This window comes from Bufo bufo, chromosome 2 (genome assembly GCF_905171765.1).
Source record: "Bufo bufo chromosome 2, aBufBuf1.1, whole genome shotgun sequence".
In the NCBI taxonomy this organism is placed as follows: Eukaryota; Metazoa; Chordata; class Amphibia; order Anura; family Bufonidae; genus Bufo; species Bufo bufo.
In genome coordinates this window covers 93,687,447-93,710,347 of record NC_053390.1, presented here as the reverse complement: position 1 = coordinate 93,710,347, position 22,901 = coordinate 93,687,447, and the positions used below count along the sequence as shown (strand labels likewise).

Below are 22,901 nucleotides of genomic sequence, written 5' to 3'. Positions count from 1 at the left end.
AGAACCTTGTACGAGGGATCTGGAGTTTCTCCTGCATGTCCGTGAATGACCTGAATACTCCATTGTCTAATAGGTCCCTTATCCTAAGGACTCCTTTATTTTGCCATACCTGTATTTCAGATAGAGAGAGAAACTCTGGTAGAAGGGGGTCGCTCCATAACGGGGCTAATTCACTGATACCCAAGACCCCTCTCAGCTGCTTGACCTTGGCCCACACTTTTTTCATAAGCCCTTATTAAAGGGAACCGGTCATCAACTTTATACTGTCCATACTAACGGCAGAATAAAGTAGTGACAGGTGAGTTGATTTCAGCGGTCTGTCATTTATAAGTTAAAAGTAAGTGGTTGCCGAAAACCAACATCACAATCGTTGCAGACCGGGCCTGGAAAAGAGTCACGGCCACCTGAGAAGAGTCCTGGTCATTCATGAATTCCTGCTCTCCCTGCTGATGACTGACCGGCTTCTACCTAGTTTTCTCCCTTTCTCTCTAGGAGACAACTGGCAATCATCAGCAGATGGGCGGGAGAGCAGGAGATTATAATAACCATGACTCTTCTCAGGTAGATTTGACTCTTTTCAAGGCCTGGGCTGCAATGATTATGATGCTGGTTCTCGGAAGCCACTTACTTTTCATTCATGAGTGACACACCGCTGACATCAGCATGTCTGTCACTAATTTATGCTGCCTTCAGCGAGGTCAGCATAACGTTGATGACAGGTTCCCTTTAATGGGGGATTTCCCTCTAGCATGAATCCTCATTTTATATTATAAGTGAGAAAAAGTGTATGAGATATGGGAGGCAAATAAAGCCAATTAATGAATGTGTTGGGAGTGGAATTGAAGAGTTAAGAGCACTAGTTATCCCAAAAAAGAAAAGCAATATAAAACATAATCCAGTAAATGAAGTCAGGGCAAAAAACCTATAAAAGTATTGATGAAACACTTAAGATATTGATGGTCTCTCCTGGCAGCACACTGGTACTGCAATAAAGATCAAGCGCTAATGTGAAATCATCTCTTCAATTACTTTAACGACATCTTCCGTCTGTGGATTCACGTACATCACAGGGGTTTTTTCTTCTAATTTTAAATTGCTAATGAATGAATGAATCTTACCGACAAGCCTGGCTATAAACTACAAAATGTCCTTAAAGGGCATCTGTCCGCAGATTTGTACCTATGACACTGGCTGACCGGTTACAGAGCCAGATGTGAGGGCGTGGAAGTTGCGTAGAGAGCTGAGCCTCTAGGTGTAACGACAACGCCCCCGTTGCTCCTAGAGACTTATTTGCATATATTAAAACTTCATTTTTCTCAGCACTGCGGGAATATATGAACATGGGACCAACACAGATGCCTTCAGCTGCCGAGCGCACATGTAACAGGTCAGACAGTGTCATAGGTACAAAACTGCTGACAGATGCCCTTTTAAGGGGTATTCCAAGATATTGCTATCGATCAATAACTTGTCAGCGGGAGTCCAACACCCCACACCTCTGCCGATCAGCTGTTCCAGTGAAACCCCAGTGCCGGAAGTAGGCGCTGGAAATACACAAATCCGTCCATTGTGTAGTGGACGAAGCTGGTCAATGCATCGCTGTTTCTGCTGAGTGAGTGGGAGCAGTGCTGCTGTAACCAGCTCCGTCTGCTAAACAATGGACAGAGCTATGTATTAGTGGGGTCAGAGCTACTCTGAAACAGCTGTTCAGCAGGGGTCCCAGGTGCCTGGCTCTCACCAATCAGATATTGATAGCCTATCCTGAGGCATAGTGCAAACTGGGTTTTCTGACGTCAAATTCTTTTATTATACACGCCTTGTTGTATATGATAACCTCATTGCTTTGAATATCTTTTGCATACTGGCCCCCTGATGAACCTCTTGGAAACGCGTTGAAGCAATTGCCTTCGTAAGGGGTAGGTTCCTGAGCGGTCTGCACCCAAGGTGTTACTCCACATTGAGGGGTATTAAAGGGGTTGTCTCATCACAGACAAAGGGGGCATATCGCTAGGATATGCCCCCATTGTCTTATAGGTGTGGATCCCACCTCTGAGACCCACACCTATATCAAGAACGGAGCCCCGAAAGTGGTGACGAACACACTGCAGCCGCCCCTCCATTCATTTTCCATGGGGCCTGCGAAAATAGTCGAGCCCCCATTGTCTGAGATGAGACAACCCCTTTAAGAGACATTGGTAGGGACAGGCCCCTTCCTTCCTGTCTACGGTCTACCCCGACCCTATGGTTAATGGTTTTGTGTTTTTGTTTTGATCTCTTTGTCTCCTTTGATATTATTTGGTCTAGGATGATCCTTTTATCCTGATTGATTCAAAGTTATGTTTTAGTTTCCACTATTTCAGTGACAAATGTACACCTTCACAAACCTCACATTTTTTAAATTCTAACATTGCATATAAAATTAAAACCTTTGCAACGGGTCTTAAAAGGGTTGTCCAAGATTAAAGGAGTCATACGAGAATTTGATATTCATGGCCTATCCTCCTTCCGGGAACCCTACCGATAAGCTGTTCAGAGGCCTCCTCCTAGGCCATTTCCTGCTGCCAATGCCTCACCTTGTCTGTAGGGCACCCTAATCTTCCCTGGGGTGCTTCTCTTATGGGAGGGTGCCTGAGCAATAGGTTCTAGTTCAACAGTCTCCTGCTAGGTGTGCCATGTGTTTGTTTGCCTGTTCCATGTACCGACTTCTGTCTGATTTCTGGATTTGACTGTTTTCCTGACCTGACCTCTCCGTCCTGAACATGAGCTGCCCGCCCTGACCTCAGCCTGTCTCTGACTATGGTTTTGCCTGATCCCTTTTCTTTCATTTCCCCTTAGACATCTGTAAGTAAATAAATTCCTTTTAACCTGCACAAAGCAAATATTCTTTTTATCTCTTACTCATTGTTCTCTGGCATGGATCACTGAGTCGGATTTTGCCACTGTACAAAGGATGGGACGGGTGCATCCAGGGATTTGGAGCAACATAAATCACTGGAGTGAATTACCTCAGCCTGTAATGCAACCAGTTTTCATATCAGACGGAAAGCATGTAAAAAATGAACGCTGAGCTCAGACCTGGATATACATATTGCAAACCTACAGTGACATCTACTGGTGCCAAAGGCTCTGTCCATATATATTAATGGTAAAGTTTTACTATTTCATTTTAGTTGCGTAAACTTCCCTACAAAGCGATAACATGTGCTGGACAATGTAAGATGTTTATTTGAAGGGGCGATACCACAAAATATAACTATGCAATTAATAGAGTTTTTCAAAAGAAGTATTATTACAATACACATATTGTCTGGTTTTCATGCAGAGCAGATTTTTCTTTCTGGTAGCGCCCCCTGCTGTTTATCCTTCTGGTCCACCTTCTTCTGTATTCAGAGGTGGACGGACATGCTCAGTAAAGGCTATATTACACAGCCCGATGTGGCAGACGATTATCGGGAGGGAAGCGATCCCTCCCAGCATTTGCCTACTCGCTAGTGAAGGAGACCGCTGCAGTGATCACCTCTGCAGCAGGGGGAGAAGCGATCACTAGGCCATCGCTTGTCCCCATGCTGTATAGTGGTTTGCCAGCAGAAGATTGTTTTTAGACACCACGATTTGCCGCCTGCAAACGATAATTTCTGGTTCTGGATTGCCAGATGATCAATCAGAGGCAGTACTACACTGCAAGATGATCACTAACGAGCGTCCATACGAACACTAGTTAGCGATCATCTGCCGAAAAATTGGCAGGTGTAATACAGGCATCCCTGCTCTTTCTCCTCTAGTGCTGGTATAGTGATCTCATAGGGAAGCAGGTCAAATGGTCTACACACCATTCATTCATTTATCACCACTTAGAAATTCATGGAAATATATAGCTATATCTCTCTCTAGACAGTGGAGAAGGAAACTGTGGGGGCATTACATACCATATGTATCTCTGGGGCTATGTGTGAGGAATTGTTTTACATGCAAGAGAGGAAGGGGTTAACAACGGCTAATTGCAATGCATCCTGGCAGATACAGGTGCCTGATGAGCAGAAAGGCAAGAATGTCCTCCAGATAAGTATATTTTTTTTATTCATGGGATAACCCCTTTAATATATGCCATATATTGTTTTGGATATTAGGGTTATCGCTATAGCAAGGTCTCATGCACATGACGTAACCATATTTTGGACCGCAAACCAAAGAACCGCAAGATACAGATACCTCCGTGTGCATTCCGCATTTTTCTCACTCCTATGATGAAATGGCTCTTCTCATCAGCAATACAGGAAGAATAGACCGTGTTCTGTAATTTTGAGACTGGCCACATGGATCTGCAAGAAATATAGATGTGTGCATGGCCCCATAGAAATTAAAGTGTCCATGTGCTATACGCAAAAGGCCTTAAAATTAGGGTACTTTCACACTTGCGGCAGGACGGATCCGACAGGCTGTTCACCCTGTCGGATCTGTCCTTCCGCTATTTCGCCGTGCCGCCGCTCCGTCCCCATTGACTATAATGGGGACGGGGGCGGAGCTCCGGCGCAGTACGGCAGTTCGCGGTGAGAGGCCGCCGGACTAAAAAGTCGGACATGCAGGACTTTTAGTCCGGCAACCTTTCACCGTGCACTACTGTGCTGCGCCGGAGCTCCGCCCCCGTCCCCATTATAGTCAATGGGGACGGAGCGGTGGTCCGGCGGCACAGCGAAATAGTGGAAGGACGGATCCGACAGGGTGAACAGCCTGTCGGATCCGTCCTGCCGCAAGTGTGAAAGTAGCCTTATTGGTGAAGGAAAACTGGTGCTGCTATACCTAATTATACACACACATCGCTGAGATTTTTCTCCTAGGGTGTAAACTCTGACTCTGCCTCAACCACCTAACATAGCACATAAGTGACAGATCTCTGAAATCTGTATCTGTCACTAATTTTAGGCCCAATGTATACAGCCATATCATTTTTGCAGTATGAAGTATAGGACATTCTGGTACTATCAGTACTCACTTGACAGCTCCAGACTGTGCTGCAGTTGCTACTGACCACTGCATCTGCATTTTTTTGCAGCTAGCACACTGATCCACTCATTCCTATGAGGCCATGCACACACCTGTATTTCTGGAGACTCTTTGTTGCGGTTCCTCGAATTACAGAAAATGTCCTATTCTGGTCCGTACTGCAGATGAGACTAGCAGTTTCTATAGACGGGAGTGAGAAAAAAGCAGAACGCACACAGAAGGTATCTGTAGTTAGCGGATCAATGGTTTGTAGACCGAGGAACAGACAAGGTCGTGTGAATGAGACTTAATAGACAGCCTGTCAGTCCATAAGCGACAGGTTATAATGTAATGGTATACAAAAATTAAAGGTGTTCAGCTCTGAACCCGGACATACCCCCATTTTTACCCAGGCAGCGCCCTCTAATATGAGCATCAGAGCATTTTATGCTTTGATGCTCTCCTTTGCCCCACTCTCCATAGGGCTGCCAGGCGGAGGCTTCCACCTAGCAGTGAGCCCAATGACGTCACTGGCACTAATTGGTGGGCTTTAGCACTGCCCTAGCCTGCAAAACAGATAGGGCAGCGCTAAAGCCCCTCCATCAGAGCCGGTGACGTCACCGGAAACACTGATGGGCGGAAGCCTCCGTCTAATGGTGTTAGCGCAAGGCAAGGGAGAGCACTGAATGCTCATATTAGGTGGGCTGGCTGGGTGAGAACGGGGGTATGACCAGGTTCAGCTGTGAACCCGGGCAAACTCTTTAATAGTTAAACAAAAAGTTAATATGTTTATTTAGAGAAACATTTTTTTTTCCCTAAAAAGAGGTTTTCTTTTGTCAGTTTTTTAACAACAAACACACACATAGATGATACTGCCATGTTCATCAGAACCTGCATAATAAAGATAACATTATTTAAACTCCTGTACTCAAAGAACCTATGTTAGGCCAAAAATGCCCCAAAAAATATATAAAAAAGGCTGCACCAAAAAAGGTACAGTATGTGGGGCAGAACACTAAATATGTTATGTCTTCAAATGCTCATCAGCTCTTCTTTTATTATTATCGCATGCCATGAGACCAGAATATTTCCATGTATGCTCATATATAGTCCGGCAGATGCTTCTACATTTATAAAACATCAGTAATTCATAAAAGGTACAAGAATGTGTCGTCCTCCTACAAAACTGTCAGTGATAAATACATCAGAGCTCACACTAAGCATGAGGATTGAGACTGTGGACAGGCTTTGGTCTTTGCCATGACACATACTAAAATACAAAGACAACACCCCACCAAGATGGAAGCTCCATCGTGGGACAAATCAGACGCTTAGGGACTAAGAAAGAGGACTTCACAGAGACTGGGAGGACGTCACTTACTTTGGGGCCACCCTCCTCCAGTAGCGATCAATCCCATTCTTAAAGTAGAGCACGGCCAACCACCGGACATTGACATCCAGGGAATGATTTGTGAAGATATTCTGCAGAAAAAAAAAACAGGGAGTAAGTTATGGTATAAAAGTTACTTGTGAAAGCAATGTAATAAAGAAGAAGAAAAAGTAAGAAAAATACACAATGACAGCATCGAAATCTTACAGACAACCCACAATGTGATCCTAAAACTATAGCAAGCAATTAGGGAATGGTCATGCAAGCAATACCCCGACATGGTAGTCTCTCTTCATTATGTGAGCGTTCGGGTATGTAGATCACTGCTGAAAGACGGTTAAAAATAAAACAAAAATTCTTTATTAGTAAATTATATTTAAAAAGGGCGAATCTGTAGTTCTCTTAAATCAGAGACAGGCAATAGGTGTGTAGCGGGATAGAGCAAATAATCTCCCGCTACCAAACTCACAGTCCCCACACACAGAGGAGGGTCCGTATAATCACTTCTTGACCCTGACCTGAATGTGTTAGGCTTATTTCTGTGCAGTGTGCGGTACCAAAGTTGCTGCCCACAAATATAATAACGGATGCCAACAAGTATGAGGTGTGTATTCAGCCACCACCTGTCGCACTATCCGCAGGATGCAAACAGGATCAGCCCGTCTCAGAATGAAGATGGGATAATTACTTGGTTTATCAAGCGCATCCATTTGTCACCCCACATCAGCTAGTGCCCCTCTACCCGGCCAATGACTGGGCCGTTTATCAGGGGCGCTCGTTTAGACAGCGAACCTCACTTCAATCAGGTTCCTGTATAGGCATACAGTGGGGCGCAATATTGATCTGGACTACTACTAGATTGGCTACCTAAGCTTGGCTCTCTCAGCCCGCTCAACGCGTTACTGTGTCCATTGGGCGGACACTTCTGCAGGAGCTGGGCAAGGGTCTGAGAGGCAGTAGTCTAGCTAAAAATCGGCGCCGGCGATAGGACGCTACACGTGTCTCGTGCAACCTATCGGCACTGTGATGGCCGTGCGCGCCCGCCGGGTCCTGCTCCTCAAATAAGGATGCGCCCTAGTGAGGGGAAGAGAGAGGGTGCCGCCGACTCGGACCAATGGGAGGAGCTGGGCGTGGTTTAGCATCGTTACCACTGTCCCGTCCCTCCATTCCGAGTGCTGGTGTGTCATAAAGATCTTCTTCCCATATGGTATTTCAGTGGGGGGAGCCGTAGGCGGCTTTATTAGTTATAAGTATAACTCCTGCTATTGAGTGATGGCGAGGACAGAGCTCAGGAGAAGAGGGAATGATGGACATATAATTGTAACATTATTTGCAACAATGTCATTGCTGCAAAAGCGCAACATTTATTCTCTGCCTATTGATCAGGCTATACAAGAGCACGGTTGTATCTCTTGCTGTAGATGACATGGTCATGAAAGGTGTACAAGGAATGAGGTAACTGAGGGGGATAGATTGCTGAAGGAACGGGCAACTGGATCTCTGACATGGCGACAATAAAGTCACTTTATTATAGCGGTTACGCCTCACATTATTCTATGAAGCACGTGAAACTGCTTAGTTCATTCAGTCCCTTTGGTTTTTCCGTATTCGAGCGGTAAATCCACTCCAGTTCTTTTCTGAGCAGTCTTTTATCCAAATCTCCTCCCCTTGGGGATTGCCGCACTTGTTCAATACCCTGAAAGTGTATCACCTTGACATTGCCTTCATGTGCCTCATTAACGTGTCTTGCAATGGGGGTGTCTCTCTTATTACGGACGTCATTTAGATGTTCCCCAATTCTTCGTCTAAATTCACGTATCGTCTTCTTACCGACGTATTGTAGGCCACAGTCATTAGATTACTGCTGTGGACTTGCATGTAATTAATGACCAAATGTCAAAGGTTTTCAAACTCACGAAAGAAGTGAAGGTTCTGCCCTTCATGATAGAATTGCAGGCAACGCATCCGCTGCATCTGTACGTGCCTCTAACGTTAGATGTTAACCATGTTCGTATGGGAGTCAGGAAGCTATGGACTAGTCTGTCCTTAAGGTTTCTACCTCTACGGTACCTGATCGATGGGTAGCTTCCTACTATATCACCTAAATCAGGATCCGTACGAAGGATACCCCAGGGGCAGGTAATAATGTCCTTCACCATTTGATGTCCTGCATCAAAAGTCCCGATGATTCTCATCACATCATCCTCTGTTTTCGTCTTTTTTGGGGTCAAGAGAGTTTCCCGGTCGGAGCATCGAGCATGATGGTAGTCATTCCTGAGGGTAGTATCAGAATAGCCACGAGCCTTGAACCTATCTCTAAGGTCGTCCGCAGTTCTCTTAAAATCAAGCGGCTCCTATGAAGGATGGTCATCATAATACAACTGTGGCTACGCTATATAGATGACATACTGATTATGTGGAAAGGGAGCGCACAGAAGTTTGAGGCCTTTGTTAAACAGTTAAATGAGAATAATCTTGGACTATTCTTCACCTCAACCATTAACAAATGGGAAATCACCTTCCTGGATGTATACATAACCTAGGGCAGGGACGGCCACATCATGAAAAGAATGTTTCGCAAACCAACTGCAACAAACAACCTATTACAATGGTATAGCTGGCATTCGCAGGCCTTACGCAGAGGCATACCGAAGCGACAATACCTAAGGGCAAGAAGTACTGCTCAGAGCCACTTGATTTTAAGAAAACTGCGGACGATCTTAGAGATAGGTTCAAGGCTCGTGGCTATCCTGATACTACCTTTAGGAATGACTACCATCATGCTCGATGCTCCGACCGGGAAACTCTCTTGACCCCTAAAAAGACAAAAACAGAAGATGATGTGATGAGAATCATCGGGACTTTTGATGCAGGACATCAAATGGTGAAGGACATTATTACCTGCCACTGGGGTATCCTTCGTACGGATCCTGATGTAGGTGATATAGTAGGAAGCTACCCATCGATCATGTACCGTAGAGGTAGAAACCTTAAGGACAGACTAGTCCATAGCTTCCTGACTCCCACACGAACATGGTTAACATCTAACGTTAGAGGCACGTACAGATGCAGCGGATGCGTTGCCTGCAATTCTATCATGAAGGGCAGAACTTTCACTTCTTCAGTGAGTTTGAAAACCTTTGACATTTTGGTCATTCATTACATGCAAGTCCACAGCAGTAATCTAATGACTGTGGCCTACAATACGTCGGTAAGACGATACGTGAATTTAGATGAAGAATTGGGGAACATCTAAATGACGTCCGTAATAAGAGAGACACCCCCATTGCAAGAAACGTTAATGAGGCACATGAAGGCAATGTCAAGGTGATACACTTTCAGGGTATTGAACAAGTGGGGCAATCCCCAAGGGGAGGAGATTTGGATAAAAGACTGCTCAGAAAAGAACTGGAGTGGATTTACCGCTCGAATACGGAAAAACCAAAGGGACTGAATGAACTAAGCAGTTTCACGTGCTTAATAGAATAATGTGAGGCGTAACCGCTATAATAAAGTGACTTTATTGTCGCCATGTCAGAGATCCAGTTGCCCGTTTTTTCAGCAATCTATCCCCCTCAGTTACCTCATTCCTTGTACACCTTTCATGACCATGTCATCTACAGCAAGAGATACAACCGTGCTCTTGTATAGCCTGATCAATAGGCAGAGAATAAATGTTGCGCTTTTGCAGCAATGACATTGTTGCAAATAATGTTACAATTATATGTCCATCATTCCCTATTCTCCTGAGCGCTGTCCTCGCCATCACTCAATAGCAGGAGTTATACTTAAACCCCTGCTTGGCAATGTAACTAATAAAGCCGCCTACGGCTCCCCCCACTGTAATACCATATGGGAAGAAGACTCGGAATGGAGGGACGGGACAGTGGTAACGATGCTAAACCACGCCCAGCTCCTCCCATTGGTCCGAGTCGGCGGCGCCCTCTCTCTTCCCCTCACTAGGGCGCATCCTTATTTGAGGAGCAGGACCCGGCGGGCGCGCACGGCCATCACAGTGCCGATAGGTTGCACGAGACACGTGTAGCGTCCTACCACCGGCGCTGATTTTTAGCTAGACTACTGCCTCTCAGACCCTTGCCCAGCTCCTGCCGAAGTGTCCGGCCCAATGGACAGAAGCGCGTTGAGCGGGCTGAGAGAGCCAAGCTTAGGTAGCCAATCTAGTAGTAGTCCAGATCAATATTGCGCCCCACTGTATGCCTATACAGGAACCTGATTGAAGTGAGGTTCACTGTCTAAACGAGCGCCCCTGATAAACGGCCCATTCATTGGCCGGGTAGAGGGGCACTAGCTGATGTGGGGTGACAAATGGATGCGCTTGATCAACCAAGTAATTATCCCATCTTCATTCTGAGACGGGCTGATCCTGTTTGCATCCTGCGGATAGTGCGACAGGTGGTGGCTGAATACACACCTCATACTTGTTGGCATCCGTTATTATATTTGTGGGCAGCAACTTTGGTACCGCACACTGCACAGAAATAAGCCTAACACATTCAGGTCAGGGTCAAGAAGTGATTATACGGACCCTCATCTGTGTGTGGGGACTGTGAGTTTGGTAGCGGGAGATTATTTGCTCTATCCCGCTACACACCTATTGCCTGTCTCTGATTTAAGAGAACTACAGATTCGCTCTTTTTAAATATAATTTGCAAATTAACAATTTTTGTTTTAATTTTAACCGTCCTTCAGGCAGTGATATACAGTCCGGTCCATAAATATTGGGACATCAACACAATTGTAACATTTTTGGCTCTATACAACACCACAATAGATTTGAAAACAAGATGTGGTTTAACTGCAGACTGTCAGCTTTAATTTGAGGGTATTTACATCCAAATCAGGTGAACGGTGTAGGAATTACAACAGTTTGCATATGTGCCTCCCACTTGTTAAGGGACCAAAAGTAATGGGACAATTGGCTTCTCAGCTGTTCCATGGCCAGGTGTGTGTTATTCCCTCATTATCCCAATTACAATGAGCAGATAAAAGGTCCAGAGTTCATGTCCAGTCTGCTATTTGCATTTGGAATCTGTTGCTGTCAACTCTCAAGATAAGATCCAAAGAGCTGTCACTATCAGTGAAGCAAGCCATCATTAGGCTTAAAAAAACACAGCAAACCCATTAGAGAGATGCAAAAACATTAGGCGTGGCCATAACAACTGTTTGGAACATTCTTAAAAAGAAGGAACGCACCGGTGAGCTCAGCAACACCAAAAGACCCGGAAGACCATGGAAAACAACTGTGGTGGATGACCGAAGAATTCTTTCCCTGGTGAAGAAAACACCCTTCACGACAGTTGGCCAGATCAAGAACACTCTCCAGGAGGTAGGTGTATGTGTGTCAAAGTCAACAATCAAGAGAAGACTTCACCAGAGTGAATACAGAGGGTTCACCACAAGATGTAAACCATTAGTGAGCCTCAAAAACAGGAAGGCCAGATTAGAGTTTGCCAAACGACATCTAAAAAAGCCTTCACAGTTCTGGAACAACATCCTATGGACAGATGAGACCAAGATCAACTTGTACCAGAGTGATGGGAAGAGAAGAGTATGGAGAAGGAAAGGAACTGCTCCTGATCCTAAGCATACCACCTCATCAGTGATGCATGGTGGTGGTAGTGTCATGGCGTGGGCATGTATGGCTGCCAATGGAACTGATTCTCTTGTATTTATTGATATGTGACTGCTGACAAAAGCAGCAGGATGAATTCTGAAGTGTTTCGGGCAATATTATCTGCTCATATTCAGCCAAATGCTCCAGAACTCATTGGACAGCGCTTCACAGTGCAGATGGACAATGACCCAAAGCATACTGCAAAAGCAACCAAAGAGTTTTTTAAGGGAAAGAAGTGGAATGTTATGCAATGGCCAAGTCAATCACCGGACCTGAATCTGATTGAGCATGCATTTCACTTGCTGAAGACAAAACTGAAGGGAAAATGCCCCAAGAACAAGCAGGAACTGAAGACAGTTGCAGTAGAGGCCTGGCAGAGCATCACCAGGGATGAAACCCAGCGTCTGGTGATGTCTATGCGTTCCAGACTTCAGGCTGTAATTGACCGCAAAGGATTTGCAACCAAGTATTAAAAACTGAAAGTTTGATTTATGATTATTATTCAGTCCCATTACTTTTGGTCCCTTAACAAGTGGGAGGCACATATGCAAACTGTTGTAATTCCTACACCGTTCACCTGATTTGGATGTAAATACCCTCAAATTAAAGCTGACAGTCTGCAGTTAAAGCACATCTTGTCCGTTTCATTTCAAATCCATTGTGGTGGTGTATAAAGCCAAAAATGTTAGAATTGTGTCGATGTCCCAATATTTATGGACCTGACTGTACATTTAATCAGTAGGTAAACATTGAATAATAAACACCTGTGAGTCTCGAGAGTTAGGGTATGGCCAAGCGGAGTGTCTGTGATCCGGTCAGGTAGTGGCCATGCTGCGGTCAAGAACTGCATGGCTAATTAGCCGCAGCTGCCTTTCATTTAACTGACCACACTGTATAGTCCTTCTTCTTTATTGAAGGTGCCACATGGTGAATAACAATGAAGACGGACTATACAGTGCATTCTTCATTAGTTAAATGAACGGATGCTGCGGGCTAATTGGCTGCGCGGTTCTTGACCGCAGCAAGGCCATAACCCAACCAGATCACGGCCGCTCCGTGTGGCCGAACACTTAGACTATGTGAAGATTGGAAATGCGCCAGGAGGATTTCCCCAGGTATAACAGATTGTTCACAGGCCACAAGGTTTAAAAAAAAATATATAAATATGAAAACAGTACTTTTTGAGGGCGGCCCTCTATATAAGAAAGCGCAGTCTGCTGTGCTGAAAGGAAATTACTGTACATTTTTTTGCAATTAAACAAAACATCTAGGAAGTGAAATTTATCCAGTCCTGCAATCCGGAATTCTTACTTCAAAAAGTCTCAAAATGGTGCTTTGTGACTTTTTGGGCTCATTTGTTCAAACATTTTGTGACATTCTGAATTTTGGAAAAGTGGACACAGTGAGCCTGTCAAGCAGATTTATCAACTGCAACTTTAAAAAGTCTCAAACATTGTCTCGGCGGGTGCTGTAGGAAGTGGGGCAACATCTCAGTTAAAGGAGTGTTAAACTTAAAGGGGTTCTCCCATTAAGACAGGTTGTCACCTATTCACAGGATAGGGGATAAACCTCTGATCCGCAGGGGTCCGGCCGCCACTGCTAACAAGAATGGGGGTTTGTGTACCGCAGTATGAACGCAGTGGTGGTCACACACGCGTGCTGCCACTCCATTCAGCTCTATGCCGAGTGCTTGTACTCCGCTAACTCCAGAGTCTGCTGCTCCATTCAATAGGGAAGCACGGGCCCTCATTCTAGTTACCGGCAAGGGCCCCAGCAGTCAGACCCCCGCCAATCAGACACTGATCCCTTATCCAGCAGATGGAGGGTAAAATGTCCTACTGGGACAACCCTTTATAAAGGACCTGTCAACACTCCTGACATGTCTGGTATCCGTATTCCCCATAAAATAACAGTTCTAGAGTATGTTTGCCTATAACTCTGCGTTGCACTATTCCTCAGTTATTCCTCTTAGTAACTTAGGAATACATTGCCAACTGGGTGTTACCATTTCTCTTGCCATAGGGGTATGTCTCCAACAGAGTCTGACACTGCTAGCACTAAATGGACAATGTGAGAGCGTGCAGTGATGCACACCGAACCGGCCACACCAAGTTAGCACATAAATTTGATGCAGGAGTAACAGAGGAACGGTGCACAGTTTTTAGAAAGGATGCTGCAAAACTGTTTTACCATTTTTTTTTACTAAAACAGACATATTAGGAGCGGTGACCAGATGCACTAAACGTATCACAGTGCCACATTTGATAAATTTGGCCCAAATTCCAGCAAAACTGACCTAAAACATTACCCTCGTGATAAGTTTTCCCTCTAGACTGCAAGCTTCCAAATTAAATTAGATCAGACACAACACTGAGACGTGGCGTCATCCAAGCTCCCCGCAAAATGAGCAGCAAAATAAGCTGTCATTTGCGAGGTGCAATTACATGCCTCTTAGAAATGGCCTCTGCGCCGATTACATGGTGAGATTTCCGGTATAATGAAAGAGAAAGGCCAGACAGCCACCATTATCAAAATGACCGGCCTGCTATCTGCATTTTAAGTGAATGTTCTGGGCGAGTGCCGAGGATAACAGATGCGCAGCTTCCAGTGGCCTCCTGTCTGTGTGCAGCTTCTGCATTCATCTTTTGTGCTTAAAGCTGAATATTTAATCCCTGGCTGAATTGTATTCCCACATCGGCCGCGCCGTCAAACGTAGCGACTCTAAATGCTGGTGGAAGACATTTCCCTGAGAGAGAAGATCGCTTTGGAGCGGAAGAGGCCACGGCGTGTCTCCTAGAAGGAGAATGATATCGGCGCACTACGTGCGACGGGGCCAATCCGAAGCGATAAGGATCGTCTGGATGCCCTCCATCCTGATCCTGCACAGAACTCGGGGCAGGAGGGAAATAGGAGGGAAGAGGTACAGTAGAAAGAACCCATCCCATAGCGCCACCAGTGCATCTACGGCGCACGCTCTGGGATCTCTTGTCCGAGAGAAGAAGGCAGGGAGCTTGTTGTTGAGTTTGGATGTCATCAAGTCCACTTCCGGCTGACCCCAACGGAAACAAATGGAGTCGAACACCTCAGGGTGTAGGGACCACTCTCCCGGGTCCACGGTCATCCGACTGAGGAACTCCGCTCCTGGAATGTAGACCGCCGATAGAGTGTCTCCGCCCCCACTGCAGGATTCTGGCAGATTCCTCCATCACCGCTTGACTGCGGGTTCCCCCTTGATGATTGATGTAACCCACAGCCGTAGAGTTGTCTGACTGGATCCGAATCAGCCGGCCCCTCAGGAGAGAGGTCCAATGGAGGAGGGACAGATAAATGGCCCGGAGCTCCGGGATGTTGATTGGCAGTCTGGATTCCGACTGAGACCATACGCCTTGGACTGTCCAGGAAGACTCCGCCCCAACCCTGAAGACTGACCTCGGTTGTTATAACCGTCCATGAGACCGGGAGGAGGGATTTCCTTGACTCCAAAGTTTAGGCCGAGAGCCACCACCTGAGTGCCGAACGCACCCTTTGGGCCAGGACGAAGTAACGGTCCAAGGATTCCGGTTATTTGTCCCAGGACGACAAAAATCACCCGTTGAAAGGGACGGTTGTGAAATTGTGCAAACGGAACTGCCTCGAAGGAAGCGACCATTGTACCCAAGACCCAAAACCGGATTGATGTGCACCTGCGCCAGAGGAGAAGCCGGACCAACGGCAGGAGGGCTAGCCGCTTGTCCAGAGGGAGGCGCACTAACGCCATGTCCATGTCGAGGACCATCCCCAGGGACGTGCTAGGGTATCCAGAGTGATACGTAGACTGACCTTGTTTCGACTGAAAGGTGCTGCCAAGATGTCGCCCAGATAGGGAATCAGGATGATACTCCTGGTACAAAGAAGGGCCAGGAGAGGACCGAGCACTTTCGTGAAGACTCTCAGTGCCATTGCCAAACCCAAGGAAAGGGCGACGAACTGGAAGTAATCGCGGGTAGGCCCAAGGTAGTGAGGTGGCCAACCTGGATAACGGTGGCTCCAGTGAAGAGCAGGAGCCTCCCTAAGTGCTTCCCTGTGGCGCAATAGGCAGAGAGAGGGGGGTAAGTACCCCCCTGTGGTACAGTGGAGAGGATGAGACCCGAAGGGAGAAGGGGGTAGGGAGAAGGGGATAAAATACTCACCCAGTCCCGATTACTCACCCCATCTTCATGCTCTTCTCTTCACCCTCCCTTAATGGTTCAGCAGGGTCACCTCTTCAGCAGCTGGCACCAAAGTGGCAGGAGTCTGGAATGGCAGGAGGGTCTTCACGGATCCAGGTGACCCTTTGGCTGGCGGGATGCAGGGGAGCGAGGCTGCCCTGGTCCACCTATTTTTCTGCGGGGAGGTCGGGAGGTGAGGTAAAACGACACCGGTCTTGCTCCCCGGGTAGACAGAGAGGCTAGGCGACTCTGTCTCCCATACCTAAAAGGGAAAAGAGAAAAAATAACAAAAGGAAGCCGCCCTGCAAGCAGGAAGGTCTGCCTCCTACGACACGAAGCTAAAAACGGATATGCTCTCTCCAGGCTGGAGGGGGTATAGCCGGCAGGGGAGGAGTTATCACTTTTTAGCCTAGTGTCACCTCCTAGTGGCAGCAGCAGCTATACCCATGGCCCTGTGTCCCCAAATGATAAGAGCGAGAAAGATACATTTTATTAAAAGGCTCACTGCCTATACTACATTTTTAATTACTTGCAATTATAAAAGTATTCACATCCAGGTGCTGGTTTGACAAATATAGAATATGCTTCGCAACCCCTTTAAGGAAACGGCGTAGGTCGCAGTGCTGACACTGCATTTATATACCTCGGCTGGAGCTTAATGGGGTTATTCCCATCTCAGCCTTTCGTCCTAATGACAGAGCATCGACTGAAAACTCCAGAAATGCCCTTCAACAAAGTTTGAGAGCGTGTTTACATAAGCAGTCTAAAACTTCAAGCTGTCTATAGTCATTGATGTCAAGTGTCTGCAGGCTGAATGCAAAACTAAATATGATAAAAGAATATAACAAAAAAATATATGTGATGTATAAAAGAAAAGAACAGTGGAGGTGCCGGAACGCGTAAGTACAGCAAGAAAACATTAAAAAGTGCCACTTGGATGTAGATAAAGTGTGACAATAGAGCTGACAGCAGAAGAAAGGACTGTCAATACAAAATAAGATAAATGAAGCAAATGCGGCTCCCGGAAAGTCAAGTGAAAGGCGGAAATCTCAGTGGATCAGGCTGACATAAGGAAATGCACACGAGATACAAAACTCCATGAGCTGGAGCCTTTATTAACCCATTTAGCAGAACAGGAAAAGACCCATCATGTCATGGGTACCAGCATGTGACAGGAGCGCAGACGGATAGAGAACTGGACCATCCATGTAAGTGCACACAAAGCAAATGAAATGGAGTCCGAAGAGGAACTGTCTCACTTAAAGGGGTTATCCCATGAGTAATGTAAAAAAATGAAAATCAGAGATCATACAGTACATGACAACCTTTTTCTAACAAAGCTAGAACCAGCCCTGTACCTCACATGGTCCAGAGATCTCCCCATTCATTGCTCTGCTAGATTTAATGTCAGCTGTTAGAGAAGGCAGCGGCGCTCCAGCAGCGCCGCGGCCTTCTCACTGTTTACCGCTGTCCCACTGACGTCACGCCTAGTATCAACTAGCGTGGGCGGGGCTAAGCTCTGTTCACTTTAATGGAGCTTAGCCCCGCCCACGCTAGTTGATACTAGTCGTGATGTCAGTGGGCCGGCGGTAAACAGTGAGAAGGCTGCGGCGCTACTGGAGCGCCACTGCCTTCTCAAACAGCTGATCGGCGGGGGTCCCGGGTGTCGGACCCCCGCCGATCAGAAGCTGATGATCTATCCTGATCATCAGTTAAAACAAAGTGCAGAACCCCTTTAAGTGGCTGGATCCATCATGGTATATGTTTGAATACCGTCCTCAGGTATTGTCGTTTTTTGCAGTTTTTTTAATACTGATGACCTATCCTCAGGATAGGTCATCAATGCTATATCTGCGAGGGGCCAACTCTTGGCACCTCCGCCGATCAGCTGTTTGAAACAAGTGTTGCCTTCTCTTCACTGTTTACCTGATCGCCATCGCAGCTGTAGCGGCGATCAGGTGTAATTACAACTCTGAGTCGGCCCTTCTCCCATCTGATATTGATTATTCGTGTTGAGGGAAGGGAGCTTCGGATGCTACATCCAAATTCGCTTCATTCAAAACTTCGGAATAATAATGTACGGACATCCGTCTCCGTACAGTATTAGAACGTATGGGCCCCAAAGAGCCGAAGTTGGCGTTGAATAACTTCGGTAGTTGATTCGTAAAGTGGAAAACCACTTTAAAACTTGGAACTGAACTCAGGTTCTGTTCTGACTAGTACCTTGGAACCGAAGCCGAGTTCGGTTCAAAGTTTTAAAGTGTTTTTTCGCTTTAAAAATCAACTACCGAATTTATTCAACGCCAACTCGTGCGACTTCGTGAACAACTAACTTCAGCTAATCGCAGTACATACATTTTAATACTGTACGGACACGGATCTCAGTACAGTATTATTCCGAAGTGTTGAACGAAGCGACTTCGGATTAAGCATCCCAAGTTCGCTTCGCTGAACACTATTGGCGATCTATCCTGAGGATAGGCCATCAATATAAAAAAAGCGGACAACCTGCTTAAAACATTTACCAGCTGATGGAAAGCCAAGAGGAAAGTAAACGCAGTGTGAACATGGCCTAGGCTCCATCAGCAGTACATGGGCGATGTGTGAGCATTCTGTATTCTGGGAGTGAAGTGTTATTGTTGCAGGGCTGTCATGAAGAAATTCAATCCCCTGCCGGGTTTTTGCTGCGCCAGTGATATACGTGCAGGGAAGCAGCTTTCTGGAGACCAGACGGCTGTCAGCAAGCTGAACCTTGATCCACAGTCCCATACAACAGAAAAGTTGCAGCACTGTAAAAGATGTGGTCAAAAACACATACGGTAATTTATTAAATTGTGTTTAAAGCAAAGCAAATTGAAAAAGGCCCTTGTATAGGGCTGAAGCACTGCGCTGAACACAACTGCCACAACTTCATTACATATATTATATATACATACATACTGTCATGCTTCGGTGTGGGAGGGAAACACCACACCGAGCATAAGAGGGAAGGGGGGAACAGGAAATCAGGCCTGAGAACTAGGGAAGGAAGATGGACACCTCCTAGTAAAACCCCAACCAAAATCCTGACTGTCTACCAGTATGAACAGACCCCAGAGGTAGGAGAGTTCATACGTAGGAATACCTAGTGTCCTATCTAGCCCTATAGGACCCTGGTACGAATGGCAGGGACAAGACTACCTGTTCCTCCAAAAGGAAGGAAGAACAGGAGTCTCCTTCAGGTCTAATACAAACAATAGGAAAACCCAACACACAGAACCCAAACAAAATACAAAAGGGAAAAGAAAGACTTAACTTCAAAGGGGCTATGGAAGCACCAGGAACTCTGCCGAGAACCACACACCAGCTCTCCACAACTGAAACAGAAGCTATAAACCGCACAGCATTGTTGGACAAGCAACAATAAATAAGGAAGGTAAAATGACCACAATAGCAACACCTGGAGGCAAGGGGTGTGGCCATTACCAGAAACAACACAGACGCCTATTGATCCACAGGGAAAAACCTGTCAGATCAAACCACGTGTTGCCAGTCTCACCGATCTCCTGCCACCTGTCGCGGGAACGTCCGTGACACATAAATACACACACTCATTGAAAGAAAAAAATACTGCACCCAGAAAGAACTGTCAGACTGCTGCAAATCTCGGCATGCAGTTATGTCTCAGGCATATAAGTAAATGGTTACAGGTGTGGTATGATTAGGGCGGAAAAGTGCTCCCCTCGCTGTCCTACAAAAAGGCTCTCAGAGGCCACTTTGGGGTAGTGTACCTATTGGTGAGAGATCGTTGACTACTAGACATGCCTCTAAGATGCACTTGAAGAAATTTTGCCCAGTTAACAGACTTTGAGAGGGAGAAGATCACTGGACTGAAAGAAGCAAGATGGTCGTTTCAACAATTTTCCCGCCATGGAGACGGTTCTGACCTCTCGCTGTTAGGAGGTGCTGGGAGCAGTGGTGAACAGGCTCCAGACAGACCACTAGTAGAGAGGCTTGTCTGACCTGCCTACAAGCACAGTGTTCGGGCTCATGCACACAAATGTATTTTCTGTCCACATCCGATCCGCATTTTTTGCCGGTCAGATGCAGACTAATTCACTTCAATGGGGATACAAAAGGTGCGGACAGCACACCGCTGTCCCGCAAAAAAATAGAACATGTCCGTTTTACAGACAAGTATAGGACAGTTCTACAGAGGGTAGGACGCTCCGTTCCGCAAACCGTGCAAAACACATGGCCAATATCTGTGTAAAAGCAAAAACGGTAACAGCCATGTGCATGAGCCCTTAGGTCTGTGGTTCGTGTCCTCTGCTCGCCTGCTGAGACCTGTGGGAGCGTGCATAGGCACACATGCACAGCATCTCCTGCCCCGGGCACTGCAGCGGTGACCGTAATCCAGGGTATAATGTGATGGAAAAATGAATCCAGCCATCAAAAGAGGCAATATGGACAATCACAATACATTAGTGCCTGGTATTAAATTTCTCTACATGATAAATGCCACTTACTAAAGTGAGACAACCCCTTTAATAGGGTTGATCCTGTTGACAAGTTCTCTTTAAAGTGCACCTCCCATATGCCCATATTACCCTCTCCCATACCACAAGAAAACAGAAATTGAGGAGACTAGAGGTAAGGGCTCATGCACATGACCATTGGTTGTTTTGCGGTACGCAAATTGAGGATTCGCAGAAACATGGATTCCGGCGGTGTGTATTCCACATTTTGCGGAATGGAACAGCCGGTTCACAATAGAACAGTCCTAGAGGCTGGCGCCTCCTCATAACTTCCTCTTAAACATCGGTCTTAAGAAAATGACCCCCTAAGTTTATACCACACATTACTTGTTTACTTTATTTTGCTAAAAAATTTTATGCCCATATTGTTGCAGTTTAAAGCGAACCTCCGGTTCAAGGACAAATTAGTCTCATTAAGTGGGGACTAAACAGGACACTTCCATGGCGCCGTCATTTTCGTATTTCCAGCTGCCGAACCACCGACTTCTCTTCTGCCATCCAAAATGGCCGCACTGCTTCTCAGACCACCTGACGCACACTGTACGTTTGGCAGACCAAGACACTTCCTGCTGCCAATCCAAAGGCCGGGCTGGACAAACGGGAAGTGTCTAGGACTACCAAAAGCACAAGTAGTCTGAGAAGCGGTACGGCCATCTCGCATGGCGGAAGATGATGGAGGATCTGCAGCTGCAAAGATGGGCACCATGTAAGTGTTCTGTGCAATCCCCAGTTAAGCCTCATTCACACGTCAGTGTTCCACGTACATGTTCTCCACGTACAGCACACATCCCCATTCATTTTAATGTGTGCATTCACACATCAGGATTTTAGCACTGTCCGTGGGTCCCTGATTTTAGCACGGATGCAAGCTCTATTTTGCCCGTGTTCACGGATCCATCATGCAGTCTATAGGTACGTGAAAACCATGGATGCAACACGGATGCCATCCATGCTTCAGAGATCATTAGGAAGAGATGCTTTGAAAATAATTTTTCAGCTGTGCAGTGAAACATGGAAGATACACGGACAGCAAAAAACGGACACATGGACCCAACACTGACCACCTTTTCATGGATTTAAGCACGGACACAGACTTGTGAATGAGGCTTTAATGTGTTTTTTTCTTGAACTGGAGGGTCGCTTTAAGATGAACCCCCTTTTTCCAGAGGCCACAACCGATTAATACTCTCTTCCAGAGCTGAAAAAAAGTGTCTAAAACACAGAATATGTGTTTTATGGTGCAAATTGTTCCAGAATTCACCCACGTTGTCTACGAGAGATCCAGTTCTGCACCTGTATGAATATTAAAACCACAAGGCTAATGCGCTTCAATGACTTCACGGATGTAACATAGACATGGAAATGTCAACGAGGCCTGACAGTGTGAAAGAGGCCTTAGAAATAAATCCTCCTGGTGCAGACAAGCAGGGTTGGCTACCAGGAACAAAGTGGAAGACATCCAACAGTTTGGGATAAAGGGAGTCAATTACAATCAGAAATACGGTATTATTAGGCGTATTTCTGGCGCAGATTGCGGCGCACAAGTCATTTGCGCTGCAATCTGCTATTTTTCCCAGCTCACGCCAGGTCTAATTGGCCGTGAGGGGGAAGGGCTGGAAGGCCCGTATCATTCATCATTTTCTACACCTGTTTTACGGGTAGAAAATGGTCTAAATGTAAACCAGCAAGGAAGCTCTTACATTTAGACAGGAGATGGATACGCCGAAGTTATGCACAGACCAGCGCCTCTACATAACTTTGGCAGATCCACCGCCAGCTATAGGGGTTATTAAAACCGGCGTCTAAATAAATGACCACCAAAATCTTTAGGACACGTAAAAAAGAGGAGCGGTAACCTCTCCTGACATGTTTGTTTTAGTAAATAATTGTATTCCAAATGACTCTATATTGTGCTGTTCCGCTAGTATTCCTACTAGAAGAATAACTGGGTGCTATCATTTGGGGGGGTCCAGAATTCTAATTGCCTGGGGAACACAAGTAGTTACTGAAATAGACACGTCAGGAGAGGGGACGGGTCCTCTTTAAAGTCCAAGCTGCCTACATGTTTCGAGCGTGCAGCATGCTAAGTTATAGCGGGCCTTAACACATGCAGGCAACTTGGATTTTCATTTTCCTAAGATTCCTAAATAAAGTTATCGGATCCTGGCTGCCTTCCATTATTACAGCTAACG

General features: G+C 46.1%; 1 protein-coding gene across 1 annotated transcript in view; it reads right to left on the bottom strand.

Moving 5' to 3' along the window:
- IPO11 (importin 11) overlaps positions 1-22,901 on the bottom strand; it is a 565,426-nt gene that overhangs the window by 530,925 nt on the left and 11,600 nt on the right. Inside the window, exon 3 of the mRNA XM_040421326.1 lies at positions 6,362-6,462. Coding sequence (XP_040277260.1) covers positions 6,362-6,462 — 101 coding nt within the window. The remainder of the gene's footprint in view (positions 1-6,361; positions 6,463-22,901) is intronic.